At 44.1% G+C, this 22,740-nt stretch overlaps 1 protein-coding gene across 21 annotated transcripts in view; it reads left to right on the top strand.

Moving 5' to 3' along the window:
• The window catches only part of TNIK (TRAF2 and NCK interacting kinase), a 409,498-nt gene that overhangs the window by 313,435 nt on the left and 73,323 nt on the right, over positions 1–22,740 (top strand). For 11 of the 21 annotated variants that reach the window (XM_021071168.1, XM_021071159.1, XM_021071162.1 and 8 more), the window contains 3 exons: positions 17,733–17,843; positions 18,695–18,781; positions 19,865–20,053. In XM_021071168.1, the coding sequence (XP_020926827.1) occupies positions 17,733–17,843; positions 18,695–18,781; positions 19,865–20,053 (387 nt within the window). The remainder of the gene's footprint in view (positions 1–17,732; positions 17,844–18,694; positions 18,782–19,864; positions 20,054–22,740) is intronic. The other 10 variants (XM_021071173.1, XM_021071170.1, XM_021071167.1 and 7 more) reach the window with 1 other exon arrangement.

The following is a 22,740-nucleotide window of genomic DNA, read 5'->3' as shown; positions in this document are numbered from 1 at the left end:
AATATAGGTGTTAGCTAGATCACAGTGAATAGGCATAGAAGTGAAATGTCAAATGTGGAAAAGCAGGGCTGGTCTGTTGCTACTCCATTGCTACTCTTCTGAACACTGGAGAAAGTATTTCACAAGTCCTTCCACACAGGCCTCAAGGCCCGGGGCCGACCTGTATCTTGTGGGCAAGACTTGCCTTCAATAGGTCTACTGTCATCTGTGTGGGAACCCATGCCACCAGCCATGCTTTCCTGCATGGCATGTCCTGAGGCCAGGCTCTCACCCATGGGGTCTTACAGATGTTTATTAAAGCCTCCCTCCCAGAACTTTGGTCTGGGGCCTCTCTCCTCTGCTAGATAAATCAAAGCCTCTAGACAGGAAGCTGAGAGACCTTGGCTGTTGGGGAAGTTGGATGGCAGATGAAAGTTTCACTAACTGCACAGTAATAGGATAGTAATTTTTTCCCAAACACCATCTTGCTCCCCATTAACAGTTTACAGCAATTCACTTGCTCTGTCAAGTGGCAACTGCAACTAGAGGGTGGTGAATTGCAGACTCCAGGAGCAGATTGCTTTTTAAATGGTATATCCACGTCCAGCCTTCCCAGTTTAAATCAGTGAGGGCCTCCATTCCAGTTTTTGCCATAAATCCCATCAACCTCATTATGTCCCTGGAATATTAGTATGCAGACCAGCAACAATAATACCCAACAGTTACAATTATTGAGTGACTTTAGTGTGCCAGGTAGCGGGGGTGCTTGGCTTATACCCAGGATCTCACCTATTATCATCTCTTTGTACATATCCATTATCTCTCCTGCAGAGTACACAAATCCCCATTTAACAAAAGGAAACTGAGGTTCAGGGAATGGAAGTAATTGGTCCCAGGTGGCAGAGCCATTAAGTACAAAGCTGGGATTTGCACCCAGGTCTCCTTGCTCTGCGTCTGTGTGGGCCCTGAGGCAGGCAGTACGTGTAGGTGTGTAATCAGAGCCTTGAACTGTGAACCTTGTAAACATCTGCAGACAGCAGTAGGCAAAGGAAGTGCTTTCCAGTCTAAGTCTAGGATGTTGTCCGTGTGACGGATGCTCAGTACATGAAAGGTTTGAGGTTCACCTGCCGTTGTCTGTTCTCAGAAATCTGCTGGAGTAGACAGGAGCACTGAAGGGCTGCAGGCAGAAGCCTTCAAAGGAGCAGGCAAAGGCAGGGTGATGGGAGGTGTGGGTGGAAATTAGCCAGCTCTCAGAAGTGAAGTACGAAGTGTAGAAGTGGAGGCGCCTGCATCACCTCCAGTTACTCTCCTGGGCACAAGTAGAAATTCTCAGACAGCTCTTTGCAGCTGTGCCTGGATATCATCTCCTTCTGCCCACCGGGCCGGCTGCAGCCTCTTGTGCAGCCCCCAGCCAAGTGCTGCACCGTTTCCTTCAGTCTCTGGAGGACCAAGGGCCTCTGCTGTTTGGATGCAAAGCTTATTCCTTTCGACTTCTGATCAAACCTCTCTCCCCTCTCAGGCTCTGCCCTGAATCCTGCCTTTCCTGCTTCTTTTCTGGCCTGTGGTTTATTCCTTCTGAGAGCATTTCCCAAGGCCCTCACCTCACTGGAGCATCACACCCTGGAAATCTTGACCGTCTGCCTTTCCCCTGTGTGGCTAATGGGCTCCTTCTTTCACGATTTGCTACACTTAGTTTCAGGCTGAAGGCACGTACCATGTAATCCTAGAAAATCCCCACTGTCATCCCAGAAAACATTTAACCTACTGAGAATGCAAACATGTACGCATGTACCTCGGCACAGACACACATATATGTACACACACATTTATACGCATTTCCGTCTTTTTCTTTTTTAATTTTAATACAAGAATGTTTGACCTTTGAACCTAGACTCTCAATTGGTACGTAAGCAGAGGATGCATTGTATTGTTTTCTTTTATTTTTTAGATTTTCTTCCCCACATACCTGGTGTGATTTACTTAAACATGATTTTTTTTTTCATCAAATTGCTAGAATAACAATTTCTGACAGTTAGGAAGCACTTAACCATTAAACAGGTACTCTGTTCAGTACTTCATGTGAATTGTCTCATTGAATCCTCACAAAACTCCCCAGTCTAAAGATAAAGCAACTGAGTCTCAGAGAGGTTAACAGCTTGCTAAATGTCACATAGCTTTAGAGAAAACCAAATTTCAAATCTAGGGGATTGGACTCCAGAACCCAGCCACTGTCACTGAGTCTCTGCTGCCTCTCCCCTGGTAAGCAAGAATCAGCATGCTTTTCCAGCATCTTCCCTGGCCTCTGCTTCTGATATCTTTTAAGGCTGAGAATTTAAGGATTTCTGAGCAAGGTCAAAGAAGCCACGCCCAGCAGGTGCTCATGTTTGAGCTGGATTCTGGCTCTCAGGACCCAGTCAGACCTTCTGCCAAGGCCTCCTTGTATCTGTTCTTTTGCAGGATTTTCAGGAGTCCCTCCGTTAGACACAAGTCAGAGCTCAGACTGAGTGGGGCAGGAGTGTCCAGAGAGGTGTACCCTCTATGTCCCCGTGGGCACATGGAAGGTGGCACAGAGACACTTTGCACTACGCACTGGTGTGCACGTGCCCTGGCTTTTCACAAGAAGTGGGAATGCTATGGCCACAGGGCATCAGAGATTATACTGGCTTTATCTTTGATCCTTTATCTTACCCTTATTGCTTAATAGAGGGGAAAAAATACTCAGATGGCTGTAAGTTCTGAACCCCTAAGTAATGTCTGTCCCCGCTGGGGACTCCTCTCCCACCTCCTTCTCTTGCTGCATTCCATCCATATCTGTTGCCCTGGCCTACGGTGACCTGTGTTTCTTGTCCCCAGTAGGAATTTGCACTACGTTGTCACACAGAAGCAGTTAAATCCCAGTGTTAGGCTTGTGAATTTCACTTTATTATGGGTCGGGTGGCCTTGTGCTGGCATCCTGGGAAATACATTCCTTTGTCCAAATAAAGGCCCTTCAGACACCGCTGTGGTGACACGGGACCATGTTGGCTTCAACTTTCTCAGTGATCTCAGATGTCACCTCCTACCAGAGATTTCTAAGGAATCCCTGCCTGTCCTTTGCTATTTATAGGTAACCATGTGGTTTGCTAAATCAGTATGTGTATATTCTTAGAAGGACTCTCACTGTACACTGAATGGAGTCTTTTATCAGCTTCATGAAAAGGACGTGGTTTCAGGCCAATTAAATGGTAGGTACATGACTCTGCTTTTGACCAATGATAAAGTACAATTTATAACCAAATTCCAGGAATCTGATTAAACCCAGCGGAAGTGAATGGGTCCATCAGTAGAAGAAAGTACCAAGAGGGCTTCTTCTGTTTTTACTCAGTTCAACACATTTCTGTCACTTGGCCTGGACAATACACAGCTTGTTTTACCCTTCATCACAGAGTTAGGGTCCAGGAGTCAGGACCTTGAGGTGTTGAGGTGCCTACTCTGGTCATCTTTGCAGATTGTCCTTGGGCAGCAGATTTGTGGTGATGGCTTGATTCTGCTCAAGAGTTTTGAAGTAATATTAGTGGTTAACATATGTATTTCAACTTCCTGAGTGCCTTCTGTATCTTCATTCTGGGCAGAGTATCTCGAAGTCACAGAAGTGAATCACATTGATCCCAGGAATACCATTCTGGCCCATGGTAGTAAGTTTTATTCTTTGGAGAATTGTGTTCAGTTCTTTAAGCCACCTAGATTTCACTAGATGCCCTCACGTCCGTTGTAATGTTATCCAGTTGTAAAAACAATCAGCTCTAGCTGAAAGAGATTACATGCTTTCATTCTGTCACTTGAAAAAAAATTGTTTAAATATCTTACTGGCCAGCTATAGTGGAGCACTGATGAACAGAATGGGAACCTTGAGTCTAAAACTTCCTATGAGCCTCTAATTTTTTTTACTGCAGGTGACAAGGTCTTTCAAGGACACTGGGCTCAACTCAAGGTTTTTTTTGTTTGTTTGTTTTTTGTTTTTAAGTATACAACAAAATTAAAACTTTTTTCCTATCCCTACAGGCAGTCACATGACAGATTTAGTGAACATAGCTCCACTATGCGGGCAACTATGCTGGGCGTTGGGAATGGTCTGCCCTTGTGAAGATGAGAAGGAAACAGCCTTTAGGCAAATGACCACCCAAATAACCATTCATGGTCATTGCTAGACTGCTAGTGTGGAAAAGAATGGTGGGAACCTCACCTGGCTTGGAGGGCTGAGGGTCAGCATGCAGCTGAAGAAAGTGAGAGGGCCCCGCAGGGATGCTAGGCAAGAAAGCCACAGCACAGTGTTGCAGGGCTTTGTAAGCCTGGCTCAGGAATTTCAAATTCTGTACTAAGAATAGTGAGAAGTCATTAGCATGTTTCAATCCAGGGGATATGATCAGATCTGTGTTTTTTAAATGAAACTTTGGCTGCTGCAGAGAAAGTGATGGAAGGAAGCCAGAGTGGACTAGAGACCACTTAGTCCAGGCCAGAGAGGGTGGTGCTTTAGAGGGATGGTGGTTGGGTGGGGACTGGGGAAGGTGGGCATGGTTGAAATATGTGCAGGATGTGGTAGTTGATCAGACATCTTCAATGGTGGAGAGCAGGTGGTCACAGAAGATTCCCCAACATCAGACTGGAGCATCAGGGTGAAGGTGGAGGACCAGGTTTGGGAGCAGGAGGATAAGGTCAGTTTAGGATGTAATTTAAGATCCATATGAGGTGGCCAGTGGTGATGCCAAGGTTACAGTTGGATTATATTAGAAAGAACCATAGAGGAGGGGTCAAGAGAGGAGGGTGGGGGAAGGGAATAGGAATGACTGGTTTATGGTCATGGACATGTACATTGAGGGAAGAGTCCGGGAACTAGACTCTTTGAAAATTAGAGCAGGAGAGGAAAGCGAGCAGAGAAGCCTACTAAGGACGTGGGAGGGACACCAAGTGAGTTTGATGTTGTTGCAGAGAGGGTTGAGTGAGTATTCCAGCAGAGGATGGAGCCACAGGGCCAGCTCTGCAGAATGCTGCCCAAAGGTCGAGGAAACTAACAGCACCCTTTCATTTCAGTGACAAAGAGGATATTTAAAAGGTAGTCATTGGGGAGTTCCCGTCGTGGCACAGTGGTTAACGAATCCAACTAGGAACCATGAGGTTGCGGGTTCGATCCCTTGCCTTGCTCAGTGGGTTAAGGATCCAGCATTGCCGTGAGCTGTGGTGTAGGTCGCAGACGTGGCTCGGATCCCACATTGCTGTGGCTCTGGCATAGGCCGGTGGCTACAGCTCCGATTAGACTCCTAGCCTGGGAACCTCCATATGCTGCAGGAGCAGTCCTAGAAAAGGCAAAAAGACAAAAAAAAAAAAAAAAAAAAAAAGAAAAGAAAAAGAAACAAAGATAGTTCTTTAGAAATGTCTCTTTTCCTCTCTGCTTTGGAGGGAGAGACGCAACCTACATCGACTTGGAAGTCAAGAGGTCTGGATTTAGGGGCCACCATGTACCACCCACTTGCCCAAGTAGCTCCCTGGTCTCCCCAGAGCCCCACTTCTTGACCTTTACTGGGAGGTGTCTTAACAAAGCTAGTTCCCACCACCAAAGTAATTCTGAGGATTAACCAGGGAAATGGATATGAAAGGCGTGGCTTTGTCCAACACCAGGAGCTAGATAGATCTCGCTCTTGAAGGACTTGTCAAATCCAAGTTAGACATGGATGACTTTTCATAATTACATGTGCATCCGTTGTGGGCAGCTTTGCTCATGTCATCTCAGCATTCCCTTTCACTCAATGTGATCGACATTCCCTTTGACACACAGAAGCCACACCGGCTGGAGCCCAGACCCAGAAAGACCACTGGTGGGTAAGGTTACTCCTTGGGACCTAAGTGGTTTCTCCCAGATGCTTTTAGAGCAAAAATGGGGAGGAGAGGACCAGGAAAAACTGCATATCTCTTTAAGAGTCAGTGAGCAAGAGTTTCTGCTGTGGTGCAACAGGATCGGTGGCATCTCTAGAGCGCTGAGACACCCTGGCCCAGCACAGTGGGTTAGGATGCAGCATTGCCACAACTGCAGCATAAGTTGCAACTACGAGTTGAATCTGATCCCTGTCCTAGGAACTCCATATGCCCATGTGCCTTGAGGTAGCCCAAAAAAAAAAAAAAAAAAAAAAGTCAGAAAGCAACAGAACATTTGGGGAAATTCTGTTGAGACGAGCGTTTTGATTAACACTATCTTTCTTTTTTCCTCTTAACTTTACTGTGCCTCAGTTTCCTCACCTGTAAAACTAGAAATAACCATAGCATTTGCCTCCCCAGGATATTGTAAGGATTAAAGGAGTCAATTCCCAGGAAGCCTTAGCATAGCACCAGCACTTAATACACACTCAATAAATGTCAGTTGTTAGTATTATTGACGTGGGTGCCTTTGGCTGAGGTCAAAGGTATAATTTCCAAATGTTTACTCTTGTATGTGTGGCACTGAAACCTTCGTGAATTTATTAAAATAAATGTATGGATAGGTAAACTTTTATTCATGCTTTGGGAAGAATATTTGTTATAATACTAGTGGGAATTTGGTTAGGTCATTAAGAGAAAAAAAATATCAGTAGTTTTTAAACGGCTGGCTAACAGGTGAGAGTAGGAGCAAAGTACATCGGCTTTGAAGTTGTGGAGGCCAAGGTTTAATTCTAGTTGTGTGGCCTTGGGCAAATCACTTGTCCTCCCTGAGTCTCAGCTTCCTTAGATACACAAATCAAGATGATATTTGCTTGGCAGGATTGTTGTGAGGTAAAGGGAATCAGAGGTACAGAAGGCTTGCACCATGCCTGACACAAGCACCGATTGAGAGAGTTGCATGAATATTTTACTGGTATTTTGCAACTGGTGATTTCAGAGTTGTTAGGTGTTTTGTTTATGTTAGGGGTTTTCTATATAGGTAGCATTTCCCCTTGCCTACCTGCTTTAATTCTCTAAGGTACCGTCCCTGTTTACTTCTCCATCCCTCTTTGAGGGCTCTTCTCTGAGAGTGCCCCTCTTGTTTGTCTTGCTGGGGTCTCATCTGCCGTTAACATAGCCACAGGTCCCAGCCTCCAGCGCAAGGAGGCAGCCCATTCTCCATCCTTCTGGATGCACCTCATCTTGTCGGACCAGCTGCCCCTTGGAAGGTCTCCTCTTCCCAGCCAAGCTCAGAGGCCCTTCCCCTGGAGAAACTGCTTTTTGGTGGGTTGTCTCGTCAATATTTCTTGCTGTCCCTTTCCATGCTGTGTAATTATGATCCCATCGTTGCCACAGCAGATGCACCAAGCCTCACCTGCTACCAGTACCCCAACAAAACCCATAAGAAGGCAAAGACCTTGTCATGTCTGGTCAGCCAGTGGGTGGCGAGGACACAGTGCCTTGGGAGAGGCCCCTTCACCAGGAAGGCAAAGACAGAGCAGTCCCGAATACAGCAAGAGACTGCCTGGGTTTGAATCCTGGCTGTACCGCTTACTACCTTTGTAATCTTGGGCAAAATATGACTTCCCTCTGCCTCTGTTTGCTCATTTATAAAATGGGATAGTAACTGTTTCAAGGATTAAATGAATCACTACCTACAAAGCACTTAGAACAGTACCTGGCACTGAGCAGTTACCTAACTAATCAGGAAAAAAAATTGCCCATAATGGGAAAATTTTTTTCTTCCCACCGTCCGCCTGCTGGTGCTGCTCTGAGTCATCCCTTTCCTGGTGACCGCTCACAGCTGCGGGCGGCCTGAGCGGGAGAAGGCAATGCGGCCTTCCCGCCCACAGGCCACACTCCCAGGCCCTCAGCCGGAAGAAAGCGCTGTGAGCAAGCCTAACCCTCCCATTTCAGGGCCTGGAGTGTTAATTCACCAGCACTGCTGAGACACGGCCTTTAATTCACTTAATCATTAACTATAGGCATCGTAATGAGTCCTGTGAGCAGCAGCAGCTGGTCAGAGGCAGAGCAGCCCTTTCTTCCTGGATGCTGTTAGCATCGGCACGAAGATTGAACACTTTCTAGCTGGACGTTTGCTCTATTATTTCAATAACTGAACAGAAATTATGAAACAGCTGGAAGCCAGGTTGGCAGTGGATGCTGACTGTCGGGGGAGGAGCCACCCACGGCCTCTGATGGGGTCTGCCTCGTGCATGTGTGTAATTCACGCCTGTGCTTCAGGAGGATACGTGGTTTGCACGGATGTATGGACCCTTGCTTCCCAGTGGATCCTGGAAGGGTTCTCTGTTCTAACTTAGCTGGCTTTGTCTGCTTGGTCACCTGGGTCCTGTGATGGGAAGGGTTCTCTGCCCACAGCTGAAAGTTGGGCTGAAGTTCCTGCACTGCCACTTAAAAGGCTACTGATACTTGAAATCCTTTTGCTCAGATCCCTTCCTCCACTTGCAGGGAATCCATGGAAAGGATGTGCTTATATTTTATATTTATAGCATTTCATACTGGGGGGAAAAAAACAAACAAAACAGTGTTAGGCAGTTTCTGGCCCTTGGTGTATCTAGGGCAGTTTAGGGGTTGCTTATAAGTGACAGTGAGGAGGAGGCATTGTGACCACCTTCCATTCCATTCCATTCTGACCATTGTCCAGGGTCTTCGTGGAATCTCTTTTATTACATCCAGTCTGCCTCTCTTGTGTTCCACAGTCATTATTCTTAGCTATTCCCAAGCTTAGAACTATGACAACAAAATAGTTTCACAAAAAGTATTATTTCATAGAAAGTATTATTTCACATGACACTTAAATCGAATCATTTTCATTTCACTCTTGTTTTCTTCAGTTGGCGAGCAGTTTTATAGAATCATAGAGGCTGGGGAACATAAGGGACCTCAAAAGTTATCTAAACCAATTCTTCTCTCAGGGCAAGAATCCCTGTGTCAATATTCCTCAGTCATTTAACCTGTTTAACATATTATCTCTTCATATATTTTTAAAGGCTTGAGGCAGCCTATTCTATTTCTGAACAACTACTGTTAGAAAATGTATCCTGTTATTGATTCACGTCTTTGTGATATCCCTGCATTAATACAGATTATGTCAAGTAAACCTAAAATGCCTTTCACATAAGCCCCAGAAATGTGTGAAGGCAATGATAGTGTTCTTGCCCAAATGGAACCAGTTCCTGCAGTCTTTCTACCTATGATATAATTTAGCATCTGCTCTACTATCCCAGATATGCCAGAGGGGCCCTCTCTGCAGACATTGTATTAATAAACTGGTTTACAAAGGGCTTGTTTTCATAGGACTCAATATGAGAGTCTCATATTATGTCTTCAGAGTGATACCAGAAGGAATCCGAGTTACATCTGCACTTGTCTTTTACACTAACCCACAGAGTCATAGGTACTCAGGATGTCCATGCAGCCATTCTTTGTGTGCATGAGCGTGTGTGTGTATGTCTGTGTGTGTGTGTGTGTGTGTGTGTGTGTGTGTGTGTGTGTGTGTCCACCCTCATGGCATATAAAGTTTCTGGGCCAGGAATTGAATCCAAGTCACAGCTTTGGCAACACCAGATCCTTTAACCCACCATGCCCAGCTTAGGATCGAACCTGCTCCTTCATAGTGATCCAAGTCATTGCAGTCCAGTTCTTAACCCACTGCACCATGGTGGGAGCTCCAGATGGTTTATCTTTAATAGAGTAAAGTAGGAGTGTAAGGAAACGAATGAGTTACATCTAGCTGGTCTAGTTTTCTCAGTGATTCTCTGATTACTGTTTCTTTGCGGAAAAGACAGGTAACAAAGTGAAAATAGATGAGAAAACAGCCACTTGAAAAAGCATTAACACAGCATCCTTCACTTTGTGCTCATCAGTGTCTCAACCATAGATGTCGTTCAGATCCATAGTGGCACCATGGCAAGAGCCAGATGGAAAGTAGAGTCTGGCTTTGCACTTACCAACTGAGTAAACTTGGGCAAGATATTGGCCTGTGCATTTCTCGGTTTCCTTATCTGTCAGATAGAGACAGTGATGGTAGTATGTACCTTGAGGTGAGAAAGAAATGAGTTCCCATGAGTGAAGGGCTTGGGACAGTGTCTAGCGTCACAGGAGGCACTATACAGCTGTTTGTTCTTAACGTGAATGATTATTATTCTTTTTTGTGATTCTGATTACTCTGTTGTGTAGTGAAGTCAGAGGTGCCAGACTGCTTCACTGTCAGTCTCACGTCTTCCTATAAACAAAGACTTGGAATCCCAGGGTCAGTTGCAAAGAAGCAGGCCCTTGCCCTGCAGTGGTTTATGTGCAATAGTCTTTCCAAAAGTGAAATCTTTACAGATGTTAAATTGGGTAATTGAATACCCAGAAGCATGAATGCCTCTCATCCCAAGTACTGCTCTTGCCAAGCTTCTACAGAGTAGTTCTGTTTAAGTGAGGGGGCATGTGTGCAGTGCAGTTGATTCAAAAGACAGCACTGGGGCCTTTCATTTCGGGTGTCTTTGAACAGAGAGCCCCTGTGTTGAGGGGATGGTTTGAGGCACATCCCAAGGAGCCTGACTGGATTCTGCACTAGCTGCTCTGATGTCCCCCATAGGCCGGCTCTGGTCTCCCACAGCCAGTGGGGTCCCCTCTCACCACATCCAGGAGGTCACCCAGGATGAAAAGAAGCCGAGGTCTCCAAGAACAGGCCAGAATTCTGCTTTGCCCGACTGCTCATTTTGAATCGTTAGTCGATTTTTGCTTTGCAATGTAGCCTGTTCTTGCTTTGACTCTTGGAATGAACAGATGTGTAAGATCACCTCATCTACCCCCTGGTTGAAGGTTTGGGTTAAGGGGACTCATTCAAGGCCATACAACATTCACTCATTCATTACGTATTTACTGAGATTGTGTGGTCCATACTATTTATATCAATAGCAAATCTAGTCTTGCTTCTTCTGATCCACTGTTCTTTCCCCCAAGTCCCGTGTCCTCTCACACCTCCTCTCTTCCCCCCGGTGGCATATCAGCTTGCAGCTGAGCGATATTAATTCTCAAATGTGGATGTTACTTTTGAGTCTGTATAATGGGAAACACAATGTGTATGTAATAGATAGAAGGGCCCAAAACCTTTACGCAATGGCATCTCACCTTGTTTCCCCTCATTCTACCAGATAGTAGAACCAAACTCAAATTCAACCTGGACACCAGGTAAGTAGTACAAAGCAGCCTAGTATCCTATCTGGACTGGACACATCTCTGATTGATAGAATATTCGCCCAGATACTAGGGACTGGGAGCTAGTGGGCGTAGAGTGGAAGAGGTGAAGTCAGACCAACCTGGGCTTGATGATCAGCTCCACTGTTTTGTGTGACATGGAACAATATAAAATTTAATTTCTCTCAGCTTCAAGTTGCTTATCTATAAAATGAGAATGATAGCAATAAACTCTAGAGTCACATTATGTAATTAAATAAACTGAAGCCTCTAAATCACCTGGCACACAGAGACAGCACCTGATATAATGGTACGTATTCCTTCCAGGATTTCCCCCAACTTGTCTTGTGGCCATTGACAAAGCATTGAACCTTTCTGAAAGTCTTTAAACAAGGGAAATAAAGAAAATGACATTTATCTTACCCAGCAGGCTCCAATTAGAATAATCTATGATGAGATACTTTTTTGGTTAAAAAAAAAATAAAACAACAAAAACCCACCCTTCAACGCAGATTACAATCTTGTGCTTTTTTCCCAAAAGATCTGTATCTTTAGAATGACAAGTGAGCTGTATGTACCTAGCCGTGTTTGCTCTGGGCCATCGTACAGACTTTTAGATTAGAAAGGAGATTGGGTTCTGTTTCCCTGTAAGTCCCAGCCAGATCTATACGTGGGACTGTAGCTCGGTTTAACCCACCCTCCATGAGAGACCATGGAAGTATCAGAGCGAATTGATCTCCACTGCTGGGAAAATGATGTGGTATCTTCATATGTTTAAAGAACCAAATTACCAGTCTACAATTTTTCATTTATCTCCATTTTGATTTTTCCAAGGAAGATTTTGAGGTTTCAAAAGACTTAGAGGGCCAAGATAAGGTTTTCATTGTTTACCTGTATATACTCTCTCTCTCTCTCTTTTTTTTTGTCTTTTTGCCATTTCTAGGGCCACTCCTGTGGCATATGGAGGTTCCCAGGCTAGGGGTCTAATTGGAGCTGTAGCCACGGGCCTACACCAGAGCCACAGCAACTCAGGATCCAAGCCGCATCTGCGACCTACACCACAGCTCATGGCAACACAGGATCCTTAACCCACTGAGCAAGGCCAGGGATCGAACCTCAACCTCGAGGTTCCTAGTCAGATTTGTTAAGCACTGAGCCACAATGGGAACTCCCTGTATATACTCTTCTTTATGACTTTTCTTCATTCCAGGAAGCCTTAAGGTGGCTTGCAAAGATTAATACAGAAACTAAAAGTAAAAATAAATGATAAAAATAAAGTAGAAGGAACTAAAAATTGAAGAGAAAAACAAGATGAAGCCAGGGTAGTGTCAGGTCATAGGATACCTGTGCAGCATGGCATCTGCATGCTGGGAGGGGAGGGGTGGCAGGGGCAGCCTGACTCTGAGAGTCTTAGCAGCTAAGGAAAAGGCAGACTTGAATGAGCCAATATTCATGCTGTCCAGATAAGAGTAGACCCATTTCTCATTGAAAACCTGTACACTCACCTGGGAATGGTTGAATAGTGCTATGAATAACGTCTGAGTTATTCACAGGAATAAACTCAGAGCTTAGCTGTATTCTGCTCTTCTGATCACACTGTAAAATGCAATCTATGTTCTAACAGTTCATCAAAGTCACTTCTATGAGGCCAGAGCACTTTGGTGCAGTGCACACCTGTTGGTTAAACTTAATCTAAAAAGAACATTTAAAGAAACAAAAGGAAAGAAAGACTAACTCCATGGCCTTTGTGATGACCACCCATGAGGATTATTTCCTACTCCTTTAATAAGATTTGAATATTTAAGTGTTAAGGTAGTATGCTCTTGAAGAGTCAAAATTCTGCCCAGTCAACTGGGAATAAATGTATAACCTTTGCCAGTCCCGTGAGCAAAGGGGCAGGATTATTTGCTCATTAAAATGAAATAACCAGTTCATATCCTTGAAAGTACAGCCATACAACCTCCGCCTGGAGATGGCCTGAGGGGAACATTCTTTAGGGAAGATCAAAACTGTTTGAAAAAAGTGATTCTTTGGGAACACCGGCAGAAGCCAAAAGGATGAGGGGACCCCTGTGATCTACTCCATAGATCAAGGCAACAGTGATTATAGCCTGGAGAACTTTCCGAGTAAATATTCTCAACCATTCCCCAACCAGGAAAAAGTTAAGAAACTTATAAGAGCCTATTGAATATCTAATTTTATGTGCTATAACTTTTGGAGATGTCTCCAAGAAGATGTGGATGGAAATATACTTCTAAGCAATTCAGTATATGGGGGAGGGGGGGGTCTGCCAAGAGTTTTGGAGTAGTTGGTTTAAGCTATTCTGTTTTAACAGGACCACTGCCATCTTTCTGCCTCAGTGAATTTTAGAAATATTATTTAATTCTTCCCTTTTCAATTCTTTCCAGCTTAGACATCTCTTCTGTTATTTTCTTTTCCTGCCTTTCTCTAAGATGGAAAATCGATCCCATACCAGTGCCAATCATAGGTGGCTCTCTTTTTAGAAAAAAAATTGTCAAAGATTATCTATTCTCAGCATAAAAGACTATTCTGGCCCAGGAAGGTGTCAAAGGGTAAAGAGGTGTCTGGGAGTCTGTGAACCTGTCTCCTCTTCTCTTTCTACCCCATCTGTGGTATATAGGTCAACAAACATCAATAATATCTGGCCTTTTATGGCATATAGTAGAAGATAAAAACTGGAGTAGAGGAGTTCCCTTGTAGCTCAATGGGTTAAGAATCTGGCATTGTCACTGCAGTGACCCTGTTTACTACAGTGGCACAGATTGGATCCCTGACCCAGGAACAGCCAAAATAAAACCAAAAGAACAACAACAACAACAAAACAAAACAGAGTAGAGCAGGGACCCTGCCCACAACTTAGATTGCAGAGTAAATAAGACATCTCAAATAACCACAATATAAGGAACTGCAAGTACTGATAGGAGAGAAAATGCCCCCTCCAAAAAAATAACAATAATAATAATAATAATAAATGATATTATATTGTCTTCCTTTGCCCCAGATTTCTTGCTCAGTTCAGTTCAACAAAATCTCTGTACCCGTCAGGTGCCAGGCCTCACATGGGGGTCCAGTGGGGATCAAGCATAAGCCTTGCGCTTGAACTGCTGCTTCTAGCAAGGGTCATCAGAGCTTTGTAAGGGGTCTGCTTGAGGCCAGGGACTTGGTCTTTTTCTGACATGATTTGATATATACCTTCAAGCAATCTCAAATTCAAGAGGAGAGAGAACAAACATTTTTCCAAGAAAGGTATTAGCATTGAGAAACAACACCTGGAAATTGGCAAGGTGCCTTCGGCAGGTTGAGGAAGTGATTTATTTTTCCAACCTCACTGCAGGAACCAAAGCCCTGGCAGATGCCTCCATGCCTTAGCGGCTGCAGATCCAAATGAGATCATTATTAATTATTAGTCACTTTTAAGTGTCTTTCTCAGAAACTACAGTGTACTTGGGAAGCTCAGACCCTCCTGAGTTGCAATCGATAGTGTGTACACCTCGCATAGGGACCTGAGTGGCATGTTAATTATAAAACAGTATCGATTCCTAGAAAGGGGGTTGAAAATGTACAAATCCTTCACATAAAAATCAGCTAAATCTTCAAAAGCCTTGATTATATTTTTTTTTTCCTCAAGAAAGAGACTGATGGTGGGAGTATAAAACTTGAAATGTTACTAAATTAGGGCTGTTTCCTGCCAGGAGCCAGATCTGTACACATAATTATTTTATTCTCTGTGCTGGCATTGATTCGCTTTGGAGGAGTGTTGGAAATATCTCTGTTTGGGGTCTGTAATCCAAATTTTTCAGTCAGTTCCTATGATGATGTTTTCTCCTCGCATCGCCCATGTTATTTTTCTGTAAAACAAATAATCATATGTCTGGAACTTGACTCACCCCTATCCGCCTGCATACCTGTCATTCCCTCCCCTAAACCTGCTTTTCTTCCTCCTTATCACAGATATGCCATGCTCCTGGGCCAGAAACTTCACTCACCACTCTCTCTCATGGGCCCCATGGTCACCAAATTCTGACCATTTAATTTTGGCCTAATTCTACTTTCTGCTTCTAAGTCAGGGTCTACTGTTGTCCTGTTGGAATGACTAGAAAGCTAGATCATTTTTAGTTTTTCTTCCTTTTGGCTGCACTTCAGCAGGGATTACAAACATGGACTTTCCAACTGCCTTTGCTTAGCTCATGGGTGCCCTGGCATTTCCTACCCGGGTCCTTAGGATGACCTCACATTGCATTTTCAGCTTCTAGTCCTGCCCGTGCCATGGCGGGAATGAGCCCTCTTAAAAATGCAGGTCTGGTCATACCATTTGATGGCAGACAGTCCTCCAGCAGCTCCCGGTGGCCAACAATCTAAGATGGACAAGCTGTGGTTGAACTGGAAGGGATAGACATTGAGTTTTAAAAGATGCTGCTTATCTCTGGAGCCTCAGAGGCTGTTGGATGACAGCAGGTCTGGGGGATTGCAGGCGCCAGCCACATCAGGCAGGCCTCCTCCTTCGTGGGCTTCTTTGGAACTTCAAATATCTATGTTGAGTTGGCTAGGACTGGGACAGAGAGCCTTTGTACTAGAAAGTTCTTTCCTGTTTTTTTTTTTTTTTTTTTTTTTTTTTTTTCTTAGAGCTGGTTTATCAGTGTAATTCAGCCACAGTCCATTTTATCTTGGATACTGTGTGTTTCCTCAGCCAGACAGAGGAGTGCTGTCGAGATTGTTACCAGGGAATGGACCCTCTGATAGGGCCCCTCCAAACCTCACATTTGAGGAAGAAAATCCTAATGCTACTACAGGGCTCTGACACACAGGGCCTGTAGCATACCTCAAAAGGTGTACTCCTGGCACGTGCCGCGGGGAAATACTTTGTAGTGTAGGAGGTTCCTGCACATTGTGGGATGTTTAGCATCCCTGGCCCCCTGTGCTAAATAGCAGCCATGACCCTCTGTCATTGGGACAACCAAAAAACTCACACATGCCCCCACACATGCCAAATGCCCCAGGGATCGGGGAATGCCTTAGCTGAGGAACATTGGCTCCTGTCACTGCTCCTAAGAGAGTCTTTACTGAGAGTATAACGAAGAGTTGGATTAATTCTGATCTGTCCCTCCTGTTTTCTCTTCATCTTCTATATTGATTGAGCTCAAACTGGAGTCACATTGCCTGGCTTTGAAATCAAACTCCACCACTGACTGAGTATGACCTTGAGTGTGAGCCTGACCTTGAACAACTATATAATCTTTCTGTGGCTCCGTTTTCTTATTTATTTATTTATTGACCTTGAATAACTATGTAATCTCTCTATGTCTCCGTTTTCTTATTTATTTATTTATTTTTATTTATTTATTTATTTTTTTTTTTTTGTCTTTTTAGGGCCGCACCCACAGCATATGGAGGTTCCCAGGCTAGGTGTCAAATCAGAGCTATAGCTGGTGGCCTACACCACAGCCACAGCCATACAGGATCCAAGCTGCATCTGCAACCTACACCATAGCTCACGGCAAGGCCGGATCCTTTAACGCGCTGAGCAAGGCCAGGGATCAAACCTGCATCTTCATAGATGCTAGTCAGATTCGTTTCCACTGAGCTATGGCGGGAACTCCCTGTTTTCTCATTTAAAATGGGGGATAGGAGTTTCTTCTGTGGCTCAGTGGGTTAAGGACCTGATGCTGTCTCCGTGAGGATGCGGGTTCTATCCCTGGCCTCGCTCAGTGGGTTAAGGATCTGGCATTGCTACAGGCTGTGGTGTAGGTCCCAGATGCAGCTTAGATCCTCTGTTGCTGTGGCTGTGCCCTAGGCCTCAGCTGCAGCTCTGATTCAGCCCTTAGCCTGGAAACTTCCACAAGCCTCAGTAATGGACCTAAAAAGAAAAAAAAAGCGGGGGGTGGGGGGAAATAATAGTAATATCTACCTCAGAAGACTTTTGTGATGGTTAAATCAGATAAAGCATGAAAGGCGCTTACTGTGCTTGCCGGCTCTTGGAGGCATGATGGTTTCTGAGCTTAAGGTTTCAGAGCAACAAGTTGAAACTGACACTTAAAAGTGAATACTCCAGATGATAAAGAAGGGCCACACTGTGTATCAGAAAGGGAAGGGGACTAGATGGGAGTCAAGGTATTGTTTTGCACCCTCAGCCGCAATTACTGTATATATCTTCTAGAATATGTCCCTTCATTTCTCTGGCTTTTGCTTTCTTTATCTGTGATACTTTTGCCCTCCATGGTATGGAAAAGATTGAATGGCATGAGCATTGCAAATGCACTTTAAAGCCTATAGAATGTCACAGTTTGATGATATATAATAAGTAATTTATTATACATCAGTGTTACCTACACTTGATTTGAAAACCCTCATCGACCAATTGGGAGGACATCCTTCATGGCAACTTCCTGGGATATGTATAAACCTGGGAAGCCTATCTGCATGGTAAACTCTGGCTCTCCATCACCGGGTCCGGGCCAGTGCGCCCCCAGCCACATATGCGGACCTTCCGGCATGCCGGCATCGAGTTAAGAGCTCATGATCCACTTTCCGCTGATCTCCTTGCTGGGTTCCCACCCCACCACTGCCATTTCTTTCATGCCTTTCTGTTTGTTGCCCCACAGCAACAAAGGCGAGAGAAGGAGCTGCGGAAGCAGCAGGAGAGGGAGCAGCGGCGGCACTATGAGGAGCAGATGCGACGTGAGGAGGAGAGGAGACGCGCGGAGCATGAGCAGGTACAGCCAGGGCAGTGAACCCTGCAGAGGGACGGCTGTGTGGACACCAGTGCCAGCCGTCTCTGGGATGGGGTCACCTTCTCTTAGGTCTGCTCAGTTTAAGAAGGTTTTCACACTTTCTCAAGCAACTATTCTCACCTGTTCAAGAAGTCAAATGCACAACCTTGGCACAGCCCACTTATTCAACCTGGCTTCCGGCCTAGGTCGAAAGCCCCTGACATACCTTGATCTTGTGATTCTCCCAACCTTGGGTATCTACTTTGAAAGTAGCACTGAAGCATGATAAATGAGCCAAGTCCTTGCTCTTTTGTCACTTCAGAAGAGCTTTTCTACTCACACAGCTCTGGTCTCAAGACTTTGAGCAACCGATACAGGTCCCTCTCTCTATTAGAATCACATTCTGACAGAGCAGTGAAACTGCAAGATGGTTCCATTACAAAGATGGTGCATGATCACATTCAACCATTATTTTATCCGTGTTGCTTGCACAGGAGCCCCTGAACTTTACAGCATCATTTATCCCAGGTAGCCCATAAAAAGGGAACCTGTCATGAAAAGTTTTCAGAGAAGCTGGGTTCTCACAACCAAATAGGAAGAGCAAAGCACTGAGCCCATCTCAGTCCACTGCTGCTGCAGGCAGAGGGCTTGTGCTTTTGACTGTATTGAAATGCTTTTGCTTCGGTGTGGGGTACCTTTCCTGTTGAGAAAGGAGGTGTCTGGGTATTTTTTTTTTCCTCTTTCCTTCCACACTTTACTTGGCAGCGCTTATCACCTTTGAAATTACCAGTTCTTTTTCTCTCTCTCTTTCTCTCGTTGTGTTCCTCTGAATTCTCTGCTGCCTACCTCTCCAGGAATACATCAGGCGACAGTTAGAGGAGGAGCAGAGACAGTTAGAGATCTTGCAGCAGCAGCTACTGCATGAACAAGCTCTACTTCTGGTAATGGGAAAGCCTAGCCAGTTGACCTGCCCTGTGTCCGTCGTGTGTGTGTGTGTGTGTGTGTGTGTGTGTGTGTGTGTGTGTGTGTCTGTTGTCTCCTCTAATGTGCCAATCAGGCAGGAAGAAGGGATCCTTCAAGCTTCATGGATCTGGAAAATTTCCTTAAACTTAATGCATTTCTTGACCCAGTGTGCCGAGTGTTAATACATTGAATACGCTTGTTATGCATTCTTTATTAACTCCAGCTATTTATGAAACTTTAACATGAATCCAGTCTTATTATAAGTTCAGACGGTTTTTGAGACCCACTGTGTTTATTGCAGAGTAATATGTAAGGTCATTTGCAGCATGCTGGAATACAATCACAGCAAAGTGCCCTTCGTCCGTAAGAACCCACTCAGCTCTGGAGTTATATTTCATTTGCAGACTATTAGCTTTACCCTGACGATGGGAACATTTTGTGTTCCCTGCTCAGGCGGCTTCCACTTGAAGTACTTCTTTATTATTATTACACTGCTCTCCAAATGAGCTTCTTGGTGTATCTTTTTTTTTAACTAAACTTTTTATTCGATGGCACTGTGATATTTTTTAGCTTGTACATAAACTGGCTGATGGCTTTTGTTGGTCCAAATTTTGTTAAACAAAAGATGATTTAGGCAATGTCTTTAGGTACTCGTTTAGTTTTGAACTTAATTGTACACATTGGAATGGTTTAATTACCAAACCAGGAAGTGGATGGCTCCTTATAGGACCTGTATGCTGGTCCAAATGCCTTTATTATCGCCACTTTCTCGGTTACAATTCATCAAGAGCAAGTCACTTTGCAAAGGGTGGTGTTCTGTAGGCATGGCCATTAAACAATAATGTTTTCAATAAATGCCACCTTCTGTGTAGATGCTAACAAGTGAGGCTGTAGCTTATCTCTATGGCACATCCTGACCTCCTCCTGTGGTTCTGTTGGTGTTAAGGCCCTTTGTTATTTATCATCTCTCTTGCTTCCATTGCATGCTTCACTGGTACTGGCCAATGGTTTCCATATGGTGATTTAGCTTTTTCTTTGCTCCCCCTTCCTGATCTGGACAGGAATATAAGCGCAAACAGTTGGAAGAACAGAGACAAGCAGAAAGACTACAGAGACAGTTAAAGCAAGAGAGAGATTACTTGGTTTCCCTTCAGCATCAGCGGCAGGAACAGAGACCTGTGGAGAAGAAGCCACTCTACCATTACAAAGAAGGGATGAGTCCTAGTGAGAAGCCAGCCTGGGCCAAGGAGGTAAGTAAGCAAGTACCCCCAGGTCCTGTTGGCCATGGTGAGTTTATCTGGTAGCAGTAGAGGGTTAAACTAGTGATACAACGTTGAAAAATAATTCAATGTGAGACACACATGCTTTGCTTTTGGAAGAACTATAACATTACTTCTGTACCTTAATCCATTTGTGGTTCTTTTTGTAAGTAACAACAGAAAGTAGAAAACCCTTTTCCTTCTTGGAGACTAAGTGAGTTTGTGAGACCAGGATTCTTAGTGACTTTTCTATGGAAGAATATGATTTAAGGCTTAAGGAATTCTAGGCAGGATCATTTCCAATCCATACCTAGACCCCAAAACTGATCATTAGTATTGTCACTAACATTCCATGCTCTTTTGTCATACCAGTGAACACACAGTTGGTCCCAGACTTGTGGTTGTGGCTTACTTGTAGGGTCAGAGGTCATTTATATTTCTTTTGCAAATACTTCCAAAGTAACAGTGCTTCATTTGCTCAACTACTAGACTAAGGAAGGATTGGGGAAACTTGACTCTGTGATGAGCTATTTTTAAAAAGCTCATTAAAAATTAATTGAATGGCAGGGGGATAAATAGTGATAATCAAATCAGCAAGGCAAACAAACAAAATAGTAACTCCAGCCAAGGTCAATAACCGTTCCAGGAAGTTAGTGTATAAACTAATATGCCTGACACACTGATTTTCAGTTCCGTCATTAACATGGCACCTAACGATTTCCTTACTTTCTTGTGAGCATAACTGGTCATTAAGAAGGGTGTTTTATGCTACTTTGCATTTTGTTCTAGAATCTTCAGGTATTTATAGCTAGAGTTTATTTCAAGTTATCTAGACTACAGTATTACCAGAACCAGATTTCTTACATAAGAGCCTATTTTTATAAAAGGTTTTTATTATCTGTTCAATCTTACATATGTTCAAAAAATGCCTAAAATTATGTTGTCCTAATGTTAATAATGGTTGTTTACAGGAAGTAGAAACTACAGTTTCACTTACAACTTTTTTGTGCTTATATATACTGTTTAAATCCTTCATAATGATAATGTAGTATTTTTACAAAACTAATAACTTTTTTCTTTTAAAACTTAAAAACTAAATCTGTAGAGAAAATAATTTGATTCAATGTAAAGAACTTTTTTTTTTTTTTGCTTTTTGAGCCTCACCCAAGGCATATGGAAGTTCCCAGGCTAGGGGTCAAATTGGAGCCAGCCTGTGCCACAGCCACAGCAACGTGGGATCCAAACCGAATCTGTGAACTACACCAAAGCTCACGGCAATGCCAGATCCCTGACCTGCTGAGCAAGGGCAGGGTTTGAACCCAAATCCTTATGGATACTAGTCAGACTCATTTCCGCTGTACCACAGCAGAAACTCCTAAAGAACATATTTTATTGCTTTCCTTTAGAGTGTATAAATGTGATTTGTAGTTACCTATATCTATAAAAACTTTCTCGTTCTCACAGGTGAGTGATTCAGTTTTTGTGATTCCACTCCCAGGTATAGCACCAACCCCTTAATAACAACACCCCCCCCCAGTTATTCCAGCTAAGTAGAATCACTGCTGTTAAACAGTAGCTGATGTGCTTCATGGCTGGCAGAGATGTGCCATCTTCCTCTTCTGCTAAGTCATTTTCTAGCCATGCCAAACTAAAACACTCAACTAAGCCAGACTCATAGCTCTTGTGTTCAGAAGGCTGAAAAACTAGTCTCTGCTAAGCTAATGCCAGTAGCACCTAAATTAACAATTCCAGATCATGACTTCTGTTTGAGCGTCACTCACAGAAGAAAGATGAACCAGCTTGTCCTATTGGATTTGGTCTTGAAGATCAGCTGCAACTCAGGAAGCCTCAAGGATCACAGTGAAATCAAGAAAGCAGTATCACTCCCGAGGTTGTTGCCCAACTTGAGAGTTAGGAACTAAGGTCATATGTGTGTCCTCTCCCAACACCTCCAAAGTGATGAGTCCTCAGTTGCCTATCACTGCAAATTAGGAGGTCCTTGGAAATTCATGTGGACCTCAGGGCAGAAGGGGCATGAATTCATGAATCCATACAAGTATCCTGACTCCTGTAAGAAATGCTGCATCACTAAATGACCTCTCTTTGATGCATAACCACCTGGCTCAGCCCCAAGCTCCCAGTGCTCCCAGCCCCAAGCATGAGTTTAGGAAAGGGACACCTACAGATCCCATTGGAGAAGACCATGATGCTTTGCAAAGCATCCCCGATTTTCTTCTGTCTCTCATGCAGCTCCCTCATGCACAACTGTACCAGAGGAGGTGAGGGAACCATGAAGCAGTTTCCACTTCCTTTCTTCTACCCTCTACGCTGCATGTTCTGATTCAAACTTAAACAGTTTCACATCATCATTTTTTAGTTATTATTTATCCTTAGCATTGAATTTCCTGGCCTGTCCTCTCTATTCAGAACTAATTCACAGGTCCCAAGTTTTCAGAAGCTATGGCATTCTGGGGGCAAATCTTTGCAGATGTCATCAAGGAAAGTTTTCTAGACCTCCTAATTCCCCTGTGCTTCTCAGCCAGGCTCCTAGCAATAAACGAAACAAAGCAGTTGGGCATGCAAATAACATGGCTGTGTCACCAAACACTCCCCATATGAGGTTCCTGGGTCATCCTAAGCCTGGGTGGTGGGTGACAGCTTCCTGGGTCCATGGCTTC

The sequence above is a fragment of the Sus scrofa genome, chromosome 13 (genome assembly GCF_000003025.6).
Source record: "Sus scrofa isolate TJ Tabasco breed Duroc chromosome 13, Sscrofa11.1, whole genome shotgun sequence".
NCBI lineage: Eukaryota > Metazoa > Chordata > Mammalia > Artiodactyla > Suidae > Sus > Sus scrofa.
This window is presented reverse-complemented; position numbering and strand designations above follow the sequence as displayed.